The sequence below is a fragment of the Neohortaea acidophila genome, assembly GCF_010093505.1.
Source record: "Neohortaea acidophila strain CBS 113389 unplaced genomic scaffold BDY17scaffold_5, whole genome shotgun sequence".
Classification (NCBI taxonomy): domain Eukaryota; kingdom Fungi; phylum Ascomycota; class Dothideomycetes; order Mycosphaerellales; family Teratosphaeriaceae; genus Neohortaea; species Neohortaea acidophila.
The window spans coordinates 1,420,322-1,438,193 of NW_022985514.1; the positions used below are offsets into that span (position 1 = coordinate 1,420,322).

At 56.4% G+C, this 17,872-nt stretch overlaps 8 protein-coding genes across 8 annotated transcripts; 7 read left to right on the forward strand and 1 right to left on the reverse strand.

Moving 5' to 3' along the window:
* Positions 1-21: 21 nt before the first annotated feature.
* BDY17DRAFT_324274 (ribosomal RNA-processing protein 7-domain-containing protein) lies at positions 22-969 on the forward strand (the record flags this gene model as incomplete). The annotated part of the gene is made up of 1 exon (XM_033737161.1): positions 22-969. The coding sequence occupies one exon, from the start codon at positions 22-24 to the stop codon at positions 967-969; it is 948 nt and encodes a 315-aa protein (XP_033590122.1).
* Positions 970-1,412: 443 nt separating this feature from the next.
* Positions 1,413-2,110, forward strand: BDY17DRAFT_324275 (uncharacterized protein; the record flags this gene model as incomplete). Its single annotated transcript, XM_033737162.1, has 2 exons — positions 1,413-1,740; positions 1,800-2,110. 2 exons carry the CDS (start codon positions 1,413-1,415, stop codon positions 2,108-2,110), a joined length of 639 nt encoding a protein of 212 aa, XP_033590123.1.
* Positions 2,111-3,181: 1,071 nt separating this feature from the next.
* Positions 3,182-3,631, forward strand: BDY17DRAFT_310534 (uncharacterized protein; the record flags this gene model as incomplete). Its single annotated transcript, XM_033735446.1, has 2 exons — positions 3,182-3,299; positions 3,333-3,631. The coding sequence occupies 2 exons, from the start codon at positions 3,182-3,184 to the stop codon at positions 3,629-3,631; spliced, it is 417 nt and encodes a 138-aa protein (XP_033590124.1).
* Positions 3,632-3,874: 243 nt separating this feature from the next.
* Positions 3,875-4,956, reverse strand: BDY17DRAFT_250446 (uncharacterized protein; the record flags this gene model as incomplete). The annotated part of the gene is made up of 2 exons (XM_033731061.1): positions 3,875-4,375; positions 4,432-4,956. The coding sequence occupies 2 exons, from the start codon at positions 4,954-4,956 to the stop codon at positions 3,875-3,877; spliced, it is 1,026 nt and encodes a 341-aa protein (XP_033590125.1).
* Positions 4,957-5,507: 551 nt separating this feature from the next.
* Positions 5,508-7,941, forward strand: BDY17DRAFT_297596 (putative lysyl-tRNA synthetase). Its single transcript, XM_033733621.1, has 3 exons — positions 5,508-5,756; positions 5,809-6,273; positions 6,324-7,941. The coding sequence occupies exons 2-3, from the start codon at positions 5,958-5,960 to the stop codon at positions 7,694-7,696; spliced, it is 1,689 nt and encodes a 562-aa protein (XP_033590126.1). The 5' UTR covers positions 5,508-5,756; positions 5,809-5,957; the 3' UTR covers positions 7,697-7,941.
* Positions 7,942-8,037: 96 nt separating this feature from the next.
* Positions 8,038-12,313, forward strand: BDY17DRAFT_297601 (SNF2 family N-terminal domain-containing protein). The gene is made up of 2 exons (XM_033733622.1): positions 8,038-11,814; positions 11,867-12,313. The coding sequence occupies exons 1-2, from the start codon at positions 8,298-8,300 to the stop codon at positions 12,133-12,135; spliced, it is 3,786 nt and encodes a 1,261-aa protein (XP_033590127.1). The 5' UTR covers positions 8,038-8,297; the 3' UTR covers positions 12,136-12,313.
* Positions 12,314-12,347: 34 nt separating this feature from the next.
* On the forward strand, positions 12,348-13,565 carry BDY17DRAFT_150075 (carbon-nitrogen hydrolase). The gene has a single exon (XM_033729615.1). It carries the CDS (start codon positions 12,427-12,429, stop codon positions 13,318-13,320), a length of 894 nt encoding a protein of 297 aa, XP_033590128.1. The 5' UTR covers positions 12,348-12,426; the 3' UTR covers positions 13,321-13,565.
* Positions 13,566-14,610: 1,045 nt separating this feature from the next.
* Positions 14,611-17,869, forward strand: BDY17DRAFT_316877 (uncharacterized protein; the record flags this gene model as incomplete). Its single annotated transcript, XM_033736043.1, has 7 exons — positions 14,611-15,127; positions 15,149-15,489; positions 15,607-15,779; positions 15,825-16,047; positions 16,107-16,177; positions 16,227-16,959; positions 17,018-17,869. 7 exons carry the CDS (start codon positions 14,611-14,613, stop codon positions 17,867-17,869), a joined length of 2,910 nt encoding a protein of 969 aa, XP_033590129.1.
* Between the last annotated feature and the right edge of the window lie 3 nt (positions 17,870-17,872).

Consider the following 17,872-nt stretch of genomic DNA (forward strand, 5'->3'; position numbering starts at 1 on the left):
CCCAAAAGCAAAGCAGCCTCGATGGCTTCGATCAAGCAAAAGTCCGCGACCCAAGTCCAAGACTTCGCCGTCCTCCCTCTTGCCACTCCAGCAACTCAATCCTACCCCTCCAACACCACCCACTACCTCTACCTCCGCCCAAATGCCCCCCGAGCACCAACAGAAGACACCCCGCGCGAACTCTTCCTCGTCAACGTCCCCGTCGACACAACAGAGACGCATCTGCGCTCCCTCTTCGCGGACCAGCTAGGCGGGGCGCGAGTAGAAGACGTCGAATTCGAGCATGCGAGGCTGGGCAAGGGCATCAAAGCACCCGTTGTGCAAACGATTGGCAAGAAGGGCAGGAAGCGGAAGCGGGATTCCGAGGGTGCGGTGGTGGAGTCCAATGGGGAGGAGGTTGGGCTTTTGCCGGAGGTTTGGGAGAGGGAACTCCATCCTAGCGGCGCTACGGCTGTGGTAAGATTTGTGGATCGCGCGAGTGCGAGTTTGGCGTTGAAGGAGGCGAGGAGGGTTGCGAGGGCTGGTCGTCGTGTTCCGTGGGGTACTGAGGCGGTCGAAGCGAGAGTACCAGCGCTGGGATCGGAGAGGTACTTGTCGCATCATCGATTGCGCTTCCCGGATGTCGCGGCTCTGCGTGGGAGTGTGGATGCGTTCATGGCTGCTTTCTCGGCACAGGAAGCGGAGCGGGCACGTGCCTTCGCGCGGCAGAGATCTGCACCTGATGAAGACGGTTTCGTCACGGTTACAAGAGGCGGAAGGAAAGGACCTGCAAGAGAGGCAGAGACGAAGGCGAAGGAGGAGGAGTTGAAGAAGCGGGAGAAGAGCCGGATCAAGGAAGACTTTTATCGCTTTCAGGTTCGCGAGAAGAAGAAGGAGAATGCGAGGGATTTGGTTAGGGGATTTGAGGAGGATCGCAGGCGGGTGGAGGAGATGAGGAAGAGGAAGGGGCGTGTGCGGCCGGAGGGTTGAGGGTAAATGGAGACTGCATGACGGTCTACAAATTTGCTGTTGCAGGTGCGCACGGAGCAAACTTCTCAAGACACAGGGGATGAAGATTTTTGTGCGCCTCACTCGCCATGGACCGCTCCCCAAGTTTGCTGTCCTGCGCGCTTGGTTCGATTGCTCCGCACTCCGAGGAACGCGGCACGCATGAATCCCTGGCGAAATCGACATTCGATGATGGCAGGACAGTATTCGATACCGAACTTCGTTATACAGCCGTGACTGGAGCCGCCAGTGGTGATCGCGGAATGCCAGGTCTATCAAGGAGTATAAAGATGGCTTCAAGCTACTGCTCTATCAACGTTCAAACTCGTTCCGCATTGCTTCGTCTGCCTCTCACTCCCTCGTTCAGCTTCAGAGCTTCCGCGCTTCGACCCAAGCATCAGCACGGAAGACAGAACAGCTCCAAGATGCCACCCAAGAAAGAGCAGATTGGTACTTACTACCCAGAGTCAGGCCCGCAAGCAGCCGTACCGTCCGCAACACGCTCTCGGTTGGCCTACAGATTGCTGTCTCATCGTCGACGCTCAGGGAAGGGACCTGCTTTGACGGTGCCCTTGTGTGCCCCTCAGTCAGTGACGACAGGGTCAGATGCCGATTCGAGTAGCTTGCAAAGTCCCACGCGGCGCTTTCGTCGGCGCCCGTCGAGCGAAGACGTTGTAGTGCCACGACAACATCCCACTACTGGCTTCGGTGATGAGAAGTACGATTACGCGGGCTTGAGACAGCTCGTACTCGGTCAGTCGAGACCGTCACGCCTACACGTCCCTTCTCGCACTTCTGACGCATTCCTACAGACCATATCATCCTCGCCGAAGACGAAAGACGCCGCGAAAACCTGCAGAGTGCACGCGTCGAGGCGGCAAACGTGACCATTATCTTTTCGCCTCATTGTATCGAGGAGGGAAACTCATGGGCCAAGACGTACACAGGCTACGTGATTAAGCGGAAAGATGGCGATGCTGTGGAACCTTTTGCTGTCCTTTTGATAGGAGAGGCGCGCGAGACATTTGGCCGGGCGATGGAGAATTTGCTTACTCTGGCTGCTGCACGACTCGAGGCTTATTCGAGTGACATCAAGGAGGCGATTTGGCGGGCGACGCGGTAGATTTGTCTGTCTGACGGGCGGTGAGTGCGGTGTCGTGGTGGCACATATGCGCGTGGCCGAGACTCGCCCAGGGTGATGTATCGGTACCCGTGGTGTGTGTTGGCTTTTGAGGAACAGTGTGCTCAGCAGGACTCAAGAAGTACATGCTAAATACAAGTGGTCCAATCCGCACTCCCGATCCTTCCCTTTCCTCCTGTCTACAGTCCCGCCATTTGGACTATAGATACCAATAACTCTCAAATTCGGCCACCAAGTTCTACACACACCAAGACACCATGGCTCAATTCACTCCACGCACATCCAACGCCGGTCTCGCCAACCTCTCGCCCAACTTCTCGCCCGACTCTATTCCACGCGCCTCAGACACAGGCCTCGCCGCCTTCTCACTCGAGCGACTCATTATCCGTACGTAAACATTCCCCCTATCATCCCCAACCAACCTGACCGCTCCTGGTCACAGGAAACCTCATCCTAGCCACCGACCTAGCCCCCAGCGACGACAAGGGGTGGCGCATCGTCGTCTGCAACCGGCGGACCATCGAGGACCCACGCTTCTTCGCGGCGGTGTATTGCGTCGACGACCTGTATCACGTTGGGGAGGAGGGCACAGGCACGGCACATGATGCTTTGGAGCGGCTGTTTCGTTGGTCTGCGGCTGCTGCGTTGCCGCGGGTGGAGAGGGATGAGCGGATTTTGCGGAGGCAGGAGAGGATGAGGCGGTAGATTGGGGGTTGTTGAGCGGGACTGGCTGCCTGGTGGTGCTAGCATATCATGCTGTGTAGCGTGTAGACGGTGTCTGCAGTATTCGGTTCGAATCAGCCCATTCCATGCTCCCATGTGGTCTGCGCTGAGGCTGCACAACGTCCCACTGGATCGCACTTGACAGTGAGGAATACTGTCGGCAAGAACATCCCGCAGTACCTGGCACTCGGCTGCAAAGAATGGTGTCGGCAAGAACGCGTAGGGGTGTATAAAACCCGGACTTCAGATCTCTGTGGTTCATCTTCAGCAAGCTCTCAAACATCTTGCCTTTTTACTTCACTTCAGACTCGATCGGCAACACATTCAACGATGGATGCTCTTCCCAAGCCCGAGCACATGGATCTCAAACCAACGAGACTTCGAGAACTGGTCGTTCAGCCTCAGCCTACAGGTCTCGATGCACCTACACTGCGCGAGTTGATCGTCCGTGAGTGATATGTCCTCCATGGCATCATCATAGTCTCATCTCACGCGTCCCGCGCAGTCAACACTGCGATTGCCAAAGGGGTGTCCAGAGACATGGTGGCCGTCACCATCTGCAACAAGCAATCGGCGGAGGAGCCACGCTTCATCGCAGTGGTGTGTTACGGACCGGAGTTCCACGAGCCTGCCCACGGCGAAGAAGGCACGACGCCGTTCGAGGCGCTGGAGAAGCTTTTCCACTGGTCAGCGTGCGTCGCTTTCCAGCGCATGGAACAGTGGGAGGCGGCAGCAAGTGAGAATGCGCGCAAGTCCGGTGTTCGGCGACAGAGTCATTAGCTTTGGTAATTGAGCAATACCTTAGTAAGGGGTCTCGGTGGAAATGAAGTGTAGAAGACTAATTTCTTTCTCATTCGTTAGCAACGTACAGCTCGAGGTATCACAAGCAAAAACTCCATTGCCGCGGCATCGACCGTTGAACACATCCCATGAACACCGATGGTTGAAGTCGTAAAGGTCTTGTCATTCGCCCACTGCGTTGTCGTCTACCTACAACCTTCCGTCCAGCGTGTTGCGACTTGCTCAGTCAATCGTCATCCTCGTCCCCATACTGCCCAGCGGATGTGGTCCGGCACCGTACCCGGCCTCTGGTCCAAACTTCATGTCTGCCGCATCCGGCACCTTTCTCTTCTGAATGTGCGGCTTCAGCCCCTTGTTGAAATTCATCATGCACACAACGGCCGTCACGATCGTGACTATCAACAGCAGGATCGCCAGCACGGCGAAGGTGGTCAGGCTGTGCTTCGCGGGAGCGTACTTGTATGCCTGGTCCGAGTCGTACATGCGCACGAGTTTGAAGACGAAGTAAGCCATTCCGACGAAGTAGAGGAAGATGATGAAGCTTTGGCCGACGTAGGACTCTCGGCGGACAATGTACGCGGCGAGGAAGAGGAGGATGATAGTGACAGGGAGCGCGGCGATGGTGAGGGCGAATTCGTAGGTTTTGCCGTGAACAATGACGAGGAATTGTACGGTGAAGCCGAGGAAGAAGAAGAAGTCGAATTTGAGGAGGGCGATGTAGATCTGTTTGACGCGAATGTTAGCAATGGCCAGGTGCACGAGGATCAGCGACTTGATACCTGATAGGTCAGATATCGCCTCTTCAATCTCAAATCAGCCGAGATGTGCTTGTAGATTGTCCACGCAAACTCATCGTATAGCTTCCACGACACAAAGGACAGCAGGATGGTGCCCAGAGCAAGCACGCATGGAGTGGCGATGAGGCAGGGATGGAGATATATCCAGGTGTTGGGTTCGATGTTTCCTCCCAGCGAATCCACTGCTTCGTCCACCTGATCGATCTCTACCGCCGCGTAGATCATCATGCCCAGATTGTAGAGACACAGCCCGATGACCTGAATGGTGTTCTTCAGCCGTAATGCATCCCAGACGAGGATCATCTGGTATATGAAGCCGAAGATGAAGATGGTGAGATAGGTGGGAATGGTCAAGGCTCCGCTTGGGGGGTCGCTACTCCTCGCTTCACCCCTGAGACTCTCCTCGAACTCGCCGAAGACAAAGGCCTCCAAGCCCAGGCAGATCACAGCTTGGAGCAGGGCAAGGAGGAAGAAGGACCACGTCCAGAAGGTGGTCGGCATGTACATGGCTCTTTTGCTCTGGGCTTTGCCGAGATTGACGGTATGTGAAGTGGTCAGGCCCTGGCGATCATGGTAGCCGCCCGGCGGGTGGTAGGGCTCGGGTTCGCTGAAGTTTCGCCGGTACTCGTAATTATTGCCAGCCAACTGAGAGTCGGTCAGGGGCTGGTATGCGCTGTGGTCTACGCCGCCGCCGCCGCCCAGCAGCGCGGAGCGCGGGGCGTAGTCGTACGCCTTGGACGAAATTTTGCCGGTGCTTTGGGCTGCCGGGGAGCAGCCGCCGCGTGAGGGGGAAAAGGAGGAGGGCGTATCGGAGAGGGAGGAGGGGGAGGCGCGTGTCAAGAAGCACGACTCGGTGGTGTGAGCAGCGGGTGCAAGTCGTCCTCGAGGAGGGGAGTAGAAGTCCCGACGCGGTAGGAATAAGCGGGAAGATGAAACGGTCTTCGCCGCGTCGCACCAGACTGCGCTCGGCAGACCAAGATTCTCGGCGGCGTACGGTGGAGGTGTTGGAACGCGCTGTTCCCGCGGTGAATGCAAACAATAGGAAGTCGAAGAGAGAGAGGCGGTGCAGTTGGGAAGTGGAAAGAATCGACGTCCCCTTTGTACTTTCGTACCTGCCCTGACCTTCAACCGCGCCTTCCCACCGTTGGTTGAGGCTGCGCAATGGACCCACCCAGTCTAACCCGGAACGCCTCTCCCGCAACTCTATTCGCAGGCTACACTTCCTTCGTATTCGAAGTCCATGTCACCTCACGCAAAGGGCAACCTTCGGCCAGTGAGTTAACGCGTCGGACCAGTGGACCATTGTAGTAAGTCGTCTCCATTCCAATACCCTCACTGATAAATGATGATCGAAACAAGATCAAGAACCGCTGCGAATGACCATCACGCGTAGTCGTGTTGGCATGATTATTGATCCACCTTTGTCCTGATATTCAGCATTGTCCAACTTCTCTCTTCAGTCGCATGGCGGGATAGTGCCTTGGCTAACTGGTACGAGCAGATAGGGCATGTCACAGCGTCTGGTTCGGCGATGTCGACCATATCTGTTCATCAATTATGCCCGCTTCCAACGCGTGTCTAGTCGGCGCTCGTTCTTCCAGGGGTCTGCTTGGCATGCCAATAACGGGGGAGAACGGCATGTTACAAACGACTACAAGCGTCGCGTAGCCCAGCTTGAGGAAGCCCAGGGGACATTGGAGGAGTGCTATCCACCACTTGCCCAGAGTCAACGTGCGCGGGTCACGGTCGAAGAATTTCGGTCAAAATTCAATGACCTTTTGAATTCCGGGGAGACGCAGCACGATGAACAAGTCTTGGTTGCAGGTATTACACAATCACCGTCCGCTACTACGTCGTGATTCTAATTGTCACAGGCAGGATCCAAGCGGTCCGCACCGCTGGCAATAAACTGCTCTTCCTGGACCTGAAACAAGAAGGCCACACCATCCAAGTAATTTGCCAATTGCGCGAACTCAACGCCAATGCCAACACAGAGCCCCCCGAGTTCAAGGCTTTTGCCAAACTGGTACGAAAGGGCGACTGGTATGAGGCCAATGGACGACCACATCGCTCGCTGAACGGAGAGCTCTCGGTCCTCGCCGATAGCCTACCGGTCCTACTCGCACCGTCACTGCACCAGATTCCGGACACTTTGGATGATGCGGAGACCAGGTCGACAAATCGGCCGGTCGACATGCTCGTCAATGCGGAAGCTGTGCAGACCTTACGTGTGAGGCATCTCGTAGAAAGACACCTCAACGACTTCTTCGGCCAGCGTGGATTTACAAAGGTCTCCACGCCCATCCTATCTGCAGGTGCTGGTGGCGCTATAGCCAGGCCCTTTGAGACGGAGGCCACCGAGCTCGAACGTCAGACATTGAATCTTCGAATTGCCCCGGAGCTTTGGCTCAAACGACTCGTGGTTGGAGGCATGGAGAAAGTGTACGAGATTGGGCCTGCATTCCGCAACGAAGGAGTCGACGCAACGCACAATCCCGAGTTTTACACGTGCGAGTTCTACGAAGCCTTGGCCACTTTGGATGATCTGATGGTTACGACGGAACAACTACTGGCTTCCATGTCCCAGTCAATCGACAAGGAGAGAGATGCTAGGTTGAGCGCTCTTCCGTTGCCAGAAGTATCCTTTGAGAGCCCGTTTCCGAAACTGCAATTCATTCCCACCATTGAGCGGGAGTCCGGCCGAGCACTACCCGATCTTGCCCACCCCGACGCAGCACATCGAGAACTGACACGGCTGTTCAAAGACCAAGACATCCCTCTGCCATCGAATCCCACGCTCCCTCGCCTGCTGGATGCACTAGGCGCACACTACATCGAGCCTCTGTGCCAGAGTCCAACATTCATCACCCACCACCCGGCCGTTCTCTCTCCTCTTTCCAAGCACGCCATCTGCCCGCAAACTAATCAGCTCATATCCCTACGCGCAGAGCTTTTCATCCAAGGAAGAGAGTACGCGAACATGTACGAAGAGGAAAACTCACCGTTCGCGCAAAGACGCAAATTCCAGGAGCAGCTGGCCTTTCGAGAAGTGGACGGCGAGAGCGACGGAAAGGGCGGACTGGATGAGAATTACCTCGAGACTTTGGAATGGGGCCTACCGCCTACGGGTGGGTGGGGATGCGGTATTGATCGATTGGTGATGCTTTTTGCAGGCAGGGAGCGGATTAGTGATGTTCTACCTTTTGGCACGCTTCGGAATGTTGTTGCGCTGGGGAAAGCGAGGTGAGGCTTTGCCAGTTAGAAAGGAGACTGCATGTAGGTAGATCGTAGTTCCTCCACGAAGTCGTCTGTCATCAAATGACTCGAGATGGCTATCTACATTCTCTTCTACCTCTGAAACTGACTTGGATGGCCATATCCACTTGTGCGGGGATGTCGAATGTGGACTTTGGAGGCTATCTTCACTATTGAACTGAGTTGCAGGTGAATATGACCTGGCTGCAGGTGTCAAAGACGCGCATTAAAGTTTGGCATGTGCAGTTGGCGTTTGTTGGGGAAGAATTAGTCACGTCAGCCTGGGACTGGACGCGTGCAGAGGCTTGGGCAACTTCATCGCCAATTCACCGAGTTCGCCACGCTCTACATCCTCTCTCATGTGGGCCTGCTGAACCTCACAACCCTTACTTACGTCCTCCATACAACCACTCAGACTTCGTGCAATCCCCACCAAGTCGCACAACACCAGCGACGTCACTTCCACCTGCAACACAGCCATGCGTTGTGCTTGCTCGCACAGCACGGCTCCTTGAAACGGGCCACGACATACCCATCTGCCAAGACTGCCGTGTACCCTGTCTGCGGACCGGATTCACGCAGAGTTCGACAAGATGGCCTCCACCCTCCCCGCCAGCGCCAGCCAAGCTGAAATTGAGAACGAACTCGACTTCCTCGACATCATGATCGGTACACTCGACCAAGGCGCTGATGACTACGCAACACGCCTCGATGAACTAGAGGGGAAGAAATCGGAGCTGGAGGAAAGACTGGAAGCGTTGCTGCAGGGCGGATCTCCTTCGCAAACTCCGCCAGACGAAGAAGAGCTGCGAATGGGTGGAATGGATGGCGCACAAGATACCGCGATGACGGGAGGGCAGATGAGTCCTTCGAATAATATGGGAATAGGACAGTTCTACAACGGGTTAAACGGTGGGATACAGCCAGGCTTGAAGCGTTCCGCCACAGACACCCTCCGCCTCGACTCGCAGCATCCATACAAGCGCCAGACTCCCGATCCTTCAACCGTCGCCACGCCTTCATCATCTGTCGAGTCGTTCGAAAAGCCTGCCACTTCGGTCGCCGAGATCAATGAACGCTCACGTCGCCGACAGCTTATGGCCGAAGCCGCTCTACAGAGACAGCGCGACAGTCAAAAGGCGGATGAGGAATACGCTCGTCGGCTCAGCCAACTGGCAACACCATCTTCTTCCCGAGGGCCCGGCGCATCTTCATTCTCATCATCACAGCGCCCAAGCGTGCAGACAACGCTGAATCACAACGGCTCTTATCAACGCCTTCCTGCCCCGCAAGTGAAGCCTGAGCGACCTAATGGAGCTTCACAGTTCCTTCCCAATCAGTACAAGTCTGAGTTTCCGCGCAATTCCTCCACCCCGACAGGCTTCTCTCAAGCGCAGGCACGATCGCCGTACGTCAAACCCGAGCATGTCAAGCCTGAGCACATCAAAGCGGAGCCCAGCGGCTCCCGGCCCTCACAACCCTCTCAACCTCGACGCAAAGCTGACGTTGTCGATCTCACTGCTAGTGACAGTGATGATGGAGAGGAGATTTCGGAGATCGCACCAAATGGCTTCACGCCCAACAATCGATCCCAGCGATCCGGCTTTGACAATGCTTCCCTCCCCGGGTTCGGCCATCCACTTGCTGTGAGGCCTGCTGTGCACTCGACGCCTGCGAGACCGCAGATCCCCGGTGCTTATCCGACAGCGACCCCGAATGGGTACAACTCTGTGTATGGCGGCTTCAACGGGATCAACCCTCAGCAGGCACCATGGCTTCAACAAGCAAGCAGTGGTCTTGTCAATGGCATTAGAACGGCTGCTGGCCATCTCGGCGACTCGCTTTCGGAACTGACCAATCTCTTCAATACAAATGATGACCTGATCTACGGCGGGTCCCGCTCACTGCTCAATCCTTACGCTGAGAACATGGATCTGTTCAATCGCCGATACAACGAGATTGCAGACTACAACCCTGAGAAGACACGGGAGGAAATCAACGCGCTTCTCGAAAACATCCGGCCAGACGAGGCGATACCGGCAGACCTCCGCGTCAAGACCCCGGCAGCCATGGATGTCAAGCTACACAAATACCAGGAGATGGGACTGACCTGGCTCAAGAACTGCGAGGAGGGCTCCAACAAAGGGGGCATTCTCGCAGACGAGATGGGTCTTGGCAAGACGATTCAGATGCTCTCACTCATCGTCGAGCATAAATCGGACGACCCTCGCTGCAAAGCATCTCTCATCGTTGCCCCTGTCGCTCTGATGCGCCAATGGAAGCAGGAGATTCAGCAGAAGATCAAGAAGTCCGAAAGGATCACCGTCTTCATCCAGCATGGGCAAGGGAAGAAGAAGAAGTTCGCCGATTTGCAGCATTTTGACGTCGTCCTGACCACCTTCGGCACCCTCGCATCCGAGCTGAAGAAACTGGAGAAGTTTCGTTTGCGTCAGAAGCATGACCCGACTGCTCGGCCTCAGGGTAACGAGCAGTGTGCGCTCCTCGGCGATGATGCCACCTGGTATCGCGTTGTCCTGGACGAGGCACAGTGCATCAAGAACAAGACGACTAAGACGGCGATCGCTGCGGCTCACCTCAACTCCAAGTATCGCCTTTGCATGACTGGTACCCCCATGATGAACAACGTCGAGGAGTTCTACTCGCTCGTCAAATTCCTGCGCATCAATCCTTACTCCCGCTGGGAGAAGTTCCGCGTCGATATCAGCACGCCTCTCAAATCTCACGACGAGCAGTACAGACAATCCGCGATGGTCAAGCTGCAGACTTTGTGCAAGGCTATCATGCTCCGTCGCACAAAGCAGAGCAAATTCGAAGGGCAGCCTATCTTGGTCCTACCGGAGCGCACCACCGATGTCGAGAACCCAGTGTTCGATGACGACGAGCGTGCTTTCTACGACGCCGTGGAGAACAAGACCCGACTCGAATTCAACAAATATCTCCGCCGCGGTCAGGTGGGCAACAACTACACCGCCGTTTTGGTGCTACTCCTCCGCATGCGCCAAGCAGCTTGTCATCCCCACCTGATCAAAGACTTTGGCATCGCCAGCGCCGCCGACATCACCGAAGAGCAAGTCATAGACTACGCCAAGGAACTCGACGAAGCCGTCGTAGCTCGCATCAAAGCCACCGGGGGCAACTTCGAATGTCCCGTGTGCTACGATGTCGTGGAGAACCCCGCCATTTTCGTTCCATGCGGCCACGACACTTGCAGGGAGTGCTTCTCGCGCATCACGGACCCCTCGAATGCTATTAGAGATGGCAATGAGGGTGGGACGGGGGCCAAGTGCCCGAATTGCCGCTCGCCGATCGATACGAAGCGCGTGACGGATTTCGATGCGTTCAAGAAGGTGCATATGCCGGAGTTGTTGACTGAGGAGGAGCTCAAGGAGTTGGAGGCGATGAAGGAGGATGATTCTTCAACGGAGTCCGAGAGTGAGAGTGACGACGAAGAAGAATATGAGAGACTCACGAAGCAGGGGAACCTGGACAACTTTGTGGAGGACGACGAGTCGACCGAGTCGGAAGCGGAGGAGGACAATGATGTTGAGGAAGAGGGTGCATCTGGTCCCTCCAAGAAGTCCAAGAAGGCCAAAGGCAAGAAAGCCAAAGTCGACAAAAAGTCCGCCAAGGGAAAAGGCAAGGGGAAGGCCAAGGAAAAGAAGGTAAAGAAGAAGAAGAAGAAGAAGGAGACAGTGACTCTGGCGGATCTGGCGACGATGTCGAAGAAGAATCAAAAGGCCCGTCGAGCGTATTTGCGTCGTCTCCGGGACAACTACGTCGACTCGGCGAAAATCCGCAAGACCATGGAGCTTTTGCAGACAATCATCGACGATGCCGCCGGTGAGAAGGTCCTGGTCTTCAGTCAATGGACATCGCTACTGGATCTTCTGGAGATTCCCATCGATGGCAAGGGCTGGGGTTATCGGCGCTACGATGGCAGTATGAACACCAAGATGCGAGGGGATGCGGTGGATGATTTTCGCGATGATCGCCAGGATGTGCGTATCATGCTGGTCTCGCTCAAGGCAGGCAATGCGGGCCTCAACTTGAACATGGCTAGTCAAGTCATTATTCTCGATCCTTTCTGGAGTAAGTCGGAATCCCCTCCCTCCGTGTGGAGAGTCTGCTGACGTTCGGATAGATCCCTACATCGAGGAGCAAGCCATTGACCGCGCACACCGCATCGGCCAGACGAGACCAGTGCAGGTGCATCGCATTCTGATCGAGAAGACCGTGGAAGACCGCATCATCGAGCTGCAGGAGCGCAAGAGGACGCTCATCTCGGAGGCGCTGGACGAGAAAGCGGGCCAGAACATTGCTCGCTTGGGCGTGCAGGAGCTGGCGTATCTGTTCGGCGTCACGAACAATCCGTCGGAGAGAGTCGCCTATCGCCCTGCCAATCGGCGTTGATGAGCTGATGGGCTGATGTGGGAGGTCAATCGTCTTTTTCATGGCGTTTCGCTTATGTTACACAGAGATACCCCCTGGGCACTGATTTACGGGTCGCATGGGAGGCAGTATGTATCATTATAGCTATCGACGTGCCTATGGTGCCGTCGTAATACGAATGCACACTCGTTTGCTTTGGCTCTGCTGTTCTTGCTTTGAATCGTTATGCCCGGCTTTATCTCCGCAATATCAAAGTCCCCCTCCACATCCCTCCACCTCCGCCATTCAATCACATCCCACACACCGCACACCATGGCAAAACTACTGAAGAAACCCCTCAAACTCGCCCTGGTCCAATTGGCCTCTGGCTCCGACAAAGCCGCCAACCTCGCCCGCGCCCGAACCAAAGTGCTCGAAGCCACGTCCAACGGCGCGAACCTCGTCGTGCTGCCCGAGTGCTTCAACTCCCCCTACGGCACTAAATACTTTCCCAAATACGCCGAGACACTCCTCCCCTCGCCGCCTACCAAAGAGCAGTCCCCCTCCTTCCACGCCCTGTCCGAACTCGCGAAAGAATCCAAGGCGTATCTTGTTGGTGGCAGTATACCGGAGTACTGGGAGGAGACGAAGAAGTACTACAATACGTCTCTCACGTTCGATCCGCAGGGGAGATTATTAGCGACGCATCGGAAGGTTCATCTATTTGATATTGATATTCCTGGCAAAATCACGTTCAAGGAGAGCGAGGTGCTTTCCCCCGGTAACAAAGTCACGCTCGTCGATTTGCCCGAGTACGGCAAGATTGCCATCGCCATCTGCTACGATGTCCGCTTCCCTGAGCTCGCCATGATCGCCGCGCGCAAGGGCGCCTTCCTCCTGCTCTACCCGGGCGCATTCAATCTCACCACGGGCAAAATGCACTGGGAGTTGCAGGCGCGGGCGCGCGCCGTGGACAACCAGGTGTACGTGGGCATGTGCAGTCCGGCGAGGGATATGCAGGCGGATTACAATGCTTGGGGCCATAGCATGGTTGTTGATCCTAATGCTGAGGTGCTGGATGAGTTGGGCGAGGAGGAGGGGATTGTGTATGGGGAGTTGAAGGGGGAGCGGATTGAGGAGGTGAGGAAGGGGATTCCGATCTATACGCAGCGGAGGTGGGATGTTTATCCGGATGTTAGCGAGGGGAAGGTCAAGTTGGAGGAGTGAGCTGGGGTATGTGAGAGCTCGTGTATCTTGCTCACGTGGGGTTGAATGCAGCCGCGACCATGGGCGACTTCCGCAGCGACCACATCAACAACTTCGGTCAGGCCGGATGGGCAAGGACGAACAGTTCGAGGCAACTCGCGCGACCGCTGCAGTCTGCTTGAAGGGCATGCCAATTCCACAGCTCCATCACTCGGCCTTTTCAATTCCTCTCCTCGCCGTATCCCGCATCTATTCCTGTCGCAACCTCATTTCTACCTCCTTCTTGCCATGTCATGACTGGCCTCTCCAGCGTTCCAACCTGAACTCCTTTCCACGCCGCTCAAACCGTCCACTCGCGATCCCAATCAAGCGCGTCGCCTTTACACTCTTGGAACGGCCAACACTAGCGACAGCCTTTCGCTCAACCTGGCCTCACCTAATGACTCCTCTCACGCTGTGGACATGTCGCTGCCTGCCCCAGCGGCCTCTCCTGCGCCCTCCAATACACCCGTTCAAGCCTCGCAGCAGAACATCCAGTCGAAGAACAATGCTCCGCAGTCTCCAGTGACTCGCACATCGACCGTTCTCGTTCGTAAGAAGCTGCCGTGGCTGGATGGACCGCGGATCCCGGGACAATTCGATTCGAAGGAGACTTTAGGCTTCGGGAGCAAGGATGAACACAGTGCTCCGAACGCGAGCAAAGTGGCAGAATCAGCATCGAGGCGGACATCTGCGCCTCTTCTTGTCGAGCATGATCCCGTCTTCCGATTCGTGGGATCGACGCCCTCTCTTCGTGAGCGACACTGGCCTGGAGACTTGAGATCGCTGTCCGTCACTTCGCAGCTTCGGCCTGGTTCTAAGCCTGTGACTACGAGGAGATACCCAGATGCAGCTTTTGATTTGGGCAAACCAGTTTCAAAGGCCACTCAACAAAGCTCGTCAGCGTATAGCGTAGCGGATGAAGAGGAGACATCACGTACTCTGCCCCGAATCGACTCCTACGAACGCCTGATTGAGAGGCATTCTTCGCCATATCCGTCTCGTCGTCACAATCCCTTGGGAGGGGCTAGCCAATTCCTGGGGGACGAGCTTGATGTCTCTCCCGGCCAGCCAGTCTCCCCTCGTCAGCAGGCCAGGGTGCCTCGAAGGCGCACTAGACGTCAGATCTCACCGCGACAACGTGAGGGCTCAAGCTCGGCCAGCGATGGACAACATGAGGCTACTGCTCGACCACCGCCCCCTTTACGAATAATGCCAAGGGCAAAGACGTTACCTCAGCGATCTGTCTCGATACCGCCTCCTGAACCACCAATGCCACCTCCTTCAGTCCAACCCACCCCGCCATCAAGGAGGCCGACATTGTTCGCCATGCCCACGCATCTACTCCTGTCCTCTTCCTCATCTTCGCAGAGTCCGTTACATACGTCTCCACCTCAACTCCCGGCACTGCCTGATCAACCTTCACCTCCTCTTTCGCCTCCTCCCATAAGACAGTCCCGAGAAGTACGACAGCCATCTCAATCTCTCAACAGAGCTGTCACTGGACTGGAAAATCTCGTGCACGAAGCTCTCAACGTAGCAAGAGACGCCGCACAGAGCGGCCGCAACGATGAGGTCGCGAGTGTGCTCGACAGTGCTACGATTGCGCTTCGAAGGGCCAGTACAGTTCAGGGTCAGATGAACACTGGTCGCATGAGTCAGCCTCTTGTCCTCTCCCCTGCGGTGTCTGATCTTGATGTCTCTGACAGCGAGTCTTCTGTCGGCCCCGACTCGGATGCATCTTCTGCTCGACATTCTGTAGACACAGTACCGACTGTGTTGACGAGGAGTACGCGATCGAGTCGTCCAGTGCTAGTGGATCCGGAGTCCTCGCGGAGAAAGTCTTTCAAAGCTTCTTTTGAGACTCTGGATGACAGATCACCTGATCGGCACTCGATCGGACATACTCCTCCTCGACTATACCAGCCACCGTCGGCGGAGTCCGTGGTGCGCGACTTTGCTTATGCTCGAGCGCAGACGGCACGAGCAGAGGCGGCGCGGCAGTTGAGTCGTTCGCACGGCGCTGCCGAAGCTTACTATTGCGATACTGGGCAACCTGTCGCCGCGCAGCCAGGTGTGAGACCGAGTCTTAGCGCACCGGTGATGATAGATGAGCCGATCAAGGCCAGATCGCCTACGCAAAGGCCCTCTGTCAGCGCAGCAAGTCAAATGAATCCTCCAAGTCGACCGAAGCAGCAATCCACGGGCAGATCGCTCAACCCAGCACCGACACAACCCATTCCCGCTCGCACGAGCAGCCGAAACTAGGAGCGGCCGCCTGATCCCGAGCCACCCACCCCTCGCCGTCGTCGCGAAAGACCGCATCGCGGCCATCATCTCTCCGACCTCTTCGAATCCCCGTACTATCGCCAACACCCAACTCAACCCCCCGCCAACGACGAGAAACCCCGCAGTATCTCGACGGAAGAAACCAAAGACAGGTATGACTCGCAGCCCCAGCATCATCACTTGGCTGAGTTCACGAGGTATAGTGCTGGCCCCACACCGCCCTCCCTTGTGCAGAGAAACATAAGCTTAAGACATCCTCGCAGGAAGCACATTAGTCTCCTCGAGGGGCAGGGCTTCAGTTTGGGCAGGTTTCATCGCCGCAAGCCGATTGCAAGGGAGTGGGGGACGGTGCGGAAGCGCATTACGGCGACGATTGCTTGTTTGAATACGGTATTTGTGGGTTTGATTACGGGGATTTATGTGAGTCTCACCCGGTCAATCTACTGAAGACGGAAGAGTGATTGACCGCTCGACGACAGGCCGGAGAAGTCCCAAGAATCCAATATCAGCTCGCTGATACCACGCACAAGGTCATTCTCGGAAACGTAGTGTAAGTCCATCCACCCATCCAAACCTCCTCACTCGCTCACCCGTCGCAGCCTCTTCGCCTGCCTCGGCGCCACAACTCTCATCTTCTGGCCCCTCCCCCTCCTCCACGGCCGCAAAGCCTATACCCTCATCTCCTTCGCCCTCATGCTGCCCCTCATGTTCCCGCAAGCCATTGTCATCTCCAGCTACCGCAATCCCAACAACCCCCTCTACCGCTGCGGCCTGCTCATCCCGCGCGCCTTTCAAGGAATCGCAATGGGCTTCGCCAACATCAACTTCCTCCCAACGCTATTCGACCTCTTCGGCGCATCGCTCATGTCCGCCCAACCGCATCAGGAGATCGTGGTGTACGATGATGTGCGGCGACAAGGTGGCGGCGTGGGCATCTGGCTCGGGATCTGGTCATTTTGCTTCGTGGGCAGCATGTCGATTGGTTTCTGCGTTGGAGCATTGATCATCTCAACCCTTGATCCGAGCTGGGGCTTCTACATCGTCGTCATTCTACTGGCTTTCTTCCTGCTGGTGAACGTCGTCGCGCCCGAGACGCGGCGGGCGCCGTATCGCCGCTCGATCGCGCAGTTCCTCGACGGCGAGGAGAAGATCAAACGCCGGGTGGCGAGGGGGGAGGTGAAGCTGCACATTTCGAACGATGGGCCGCGGTGGTGGTTCGAGGAGGTTTGGGCGGGCTTGGTGCTGACGAAGAGGATGGCGTGTCAGGCTGGCTTTTTCGTCATGATGGTTTATTTGGGGTGGATGTATGCGCAAGTCACGCTGGTGATTTTGGTCAGTGTTGTAGCCCACTGTCCTTCTTTGAAACAGTTGAACTGATGATATACCACAGCTGCTCGGCGCCCTACTAACCCGCGACTACAAATGGCAACCGCAATACGTCGGCCCCGCTGTCCTCTCCGTAGCCATCGGCGCCCTCCTCGCCGTCCCCCTGTCAAAAGCCAACCTCTTCAGCCGCGCACGCGATCACCCGCAACGCACAGACAGCATGACAATGCACGCGCACCACCAAGGCGTCCACTGGACCTCGCACATGCTGCGCCGCTGCATGTTCACCCTCACGCTGCCCCTCGCCGCGGGGGCGTACACGCTGGCATCGCCCGGCCCGTCCGTCAGCTGGGTGATTCCAAGCGTCATGTGCGGTCTCGTGGGCTTTCTCTCCAACCTCGCCATCGCCGAGTGCGTCGGCATCATCATGGAGACGTTTGATACGTGCGATTTGCAGCCGGGCGTCAACCAGAAGCACAGACTGGAGTCCATGGCGGAGACGACGCGGAGGCGGCGCACGAATTACTCCTCTTTCCCTCGCATCTGTGCGGGCTTTTTCGCGGCGCAGAGTACGGGGTTCTTCCTGTCGGCTGCTGCGACGGGGGTATCCGGGGATATCACGCGTGCCTTGGGGGCGCAATTAGCGACTGCTGCTGTTGCTGCGATTCTGCTGGGACTGACGCTGCTGTTTATCGTGGTGCTGTGGCGTTGGAAGGAAGTGCAGGTCATTCCCAATGGGGCTTTTGGCACGATGAGAGGGAGTATTGATTGGAGTCCGGGGATGAATGATCCGGAGTGGAAGGCGGTCATTATTGGAAATCCGTCAGGCAAGCTGAGGCGGATGAATTTGTTAGAACTGGGGGCTTTGAGTCGATGGACGGAGATTCGGCGGTTGAATAAGTTGGTGAGGAATTGAGGA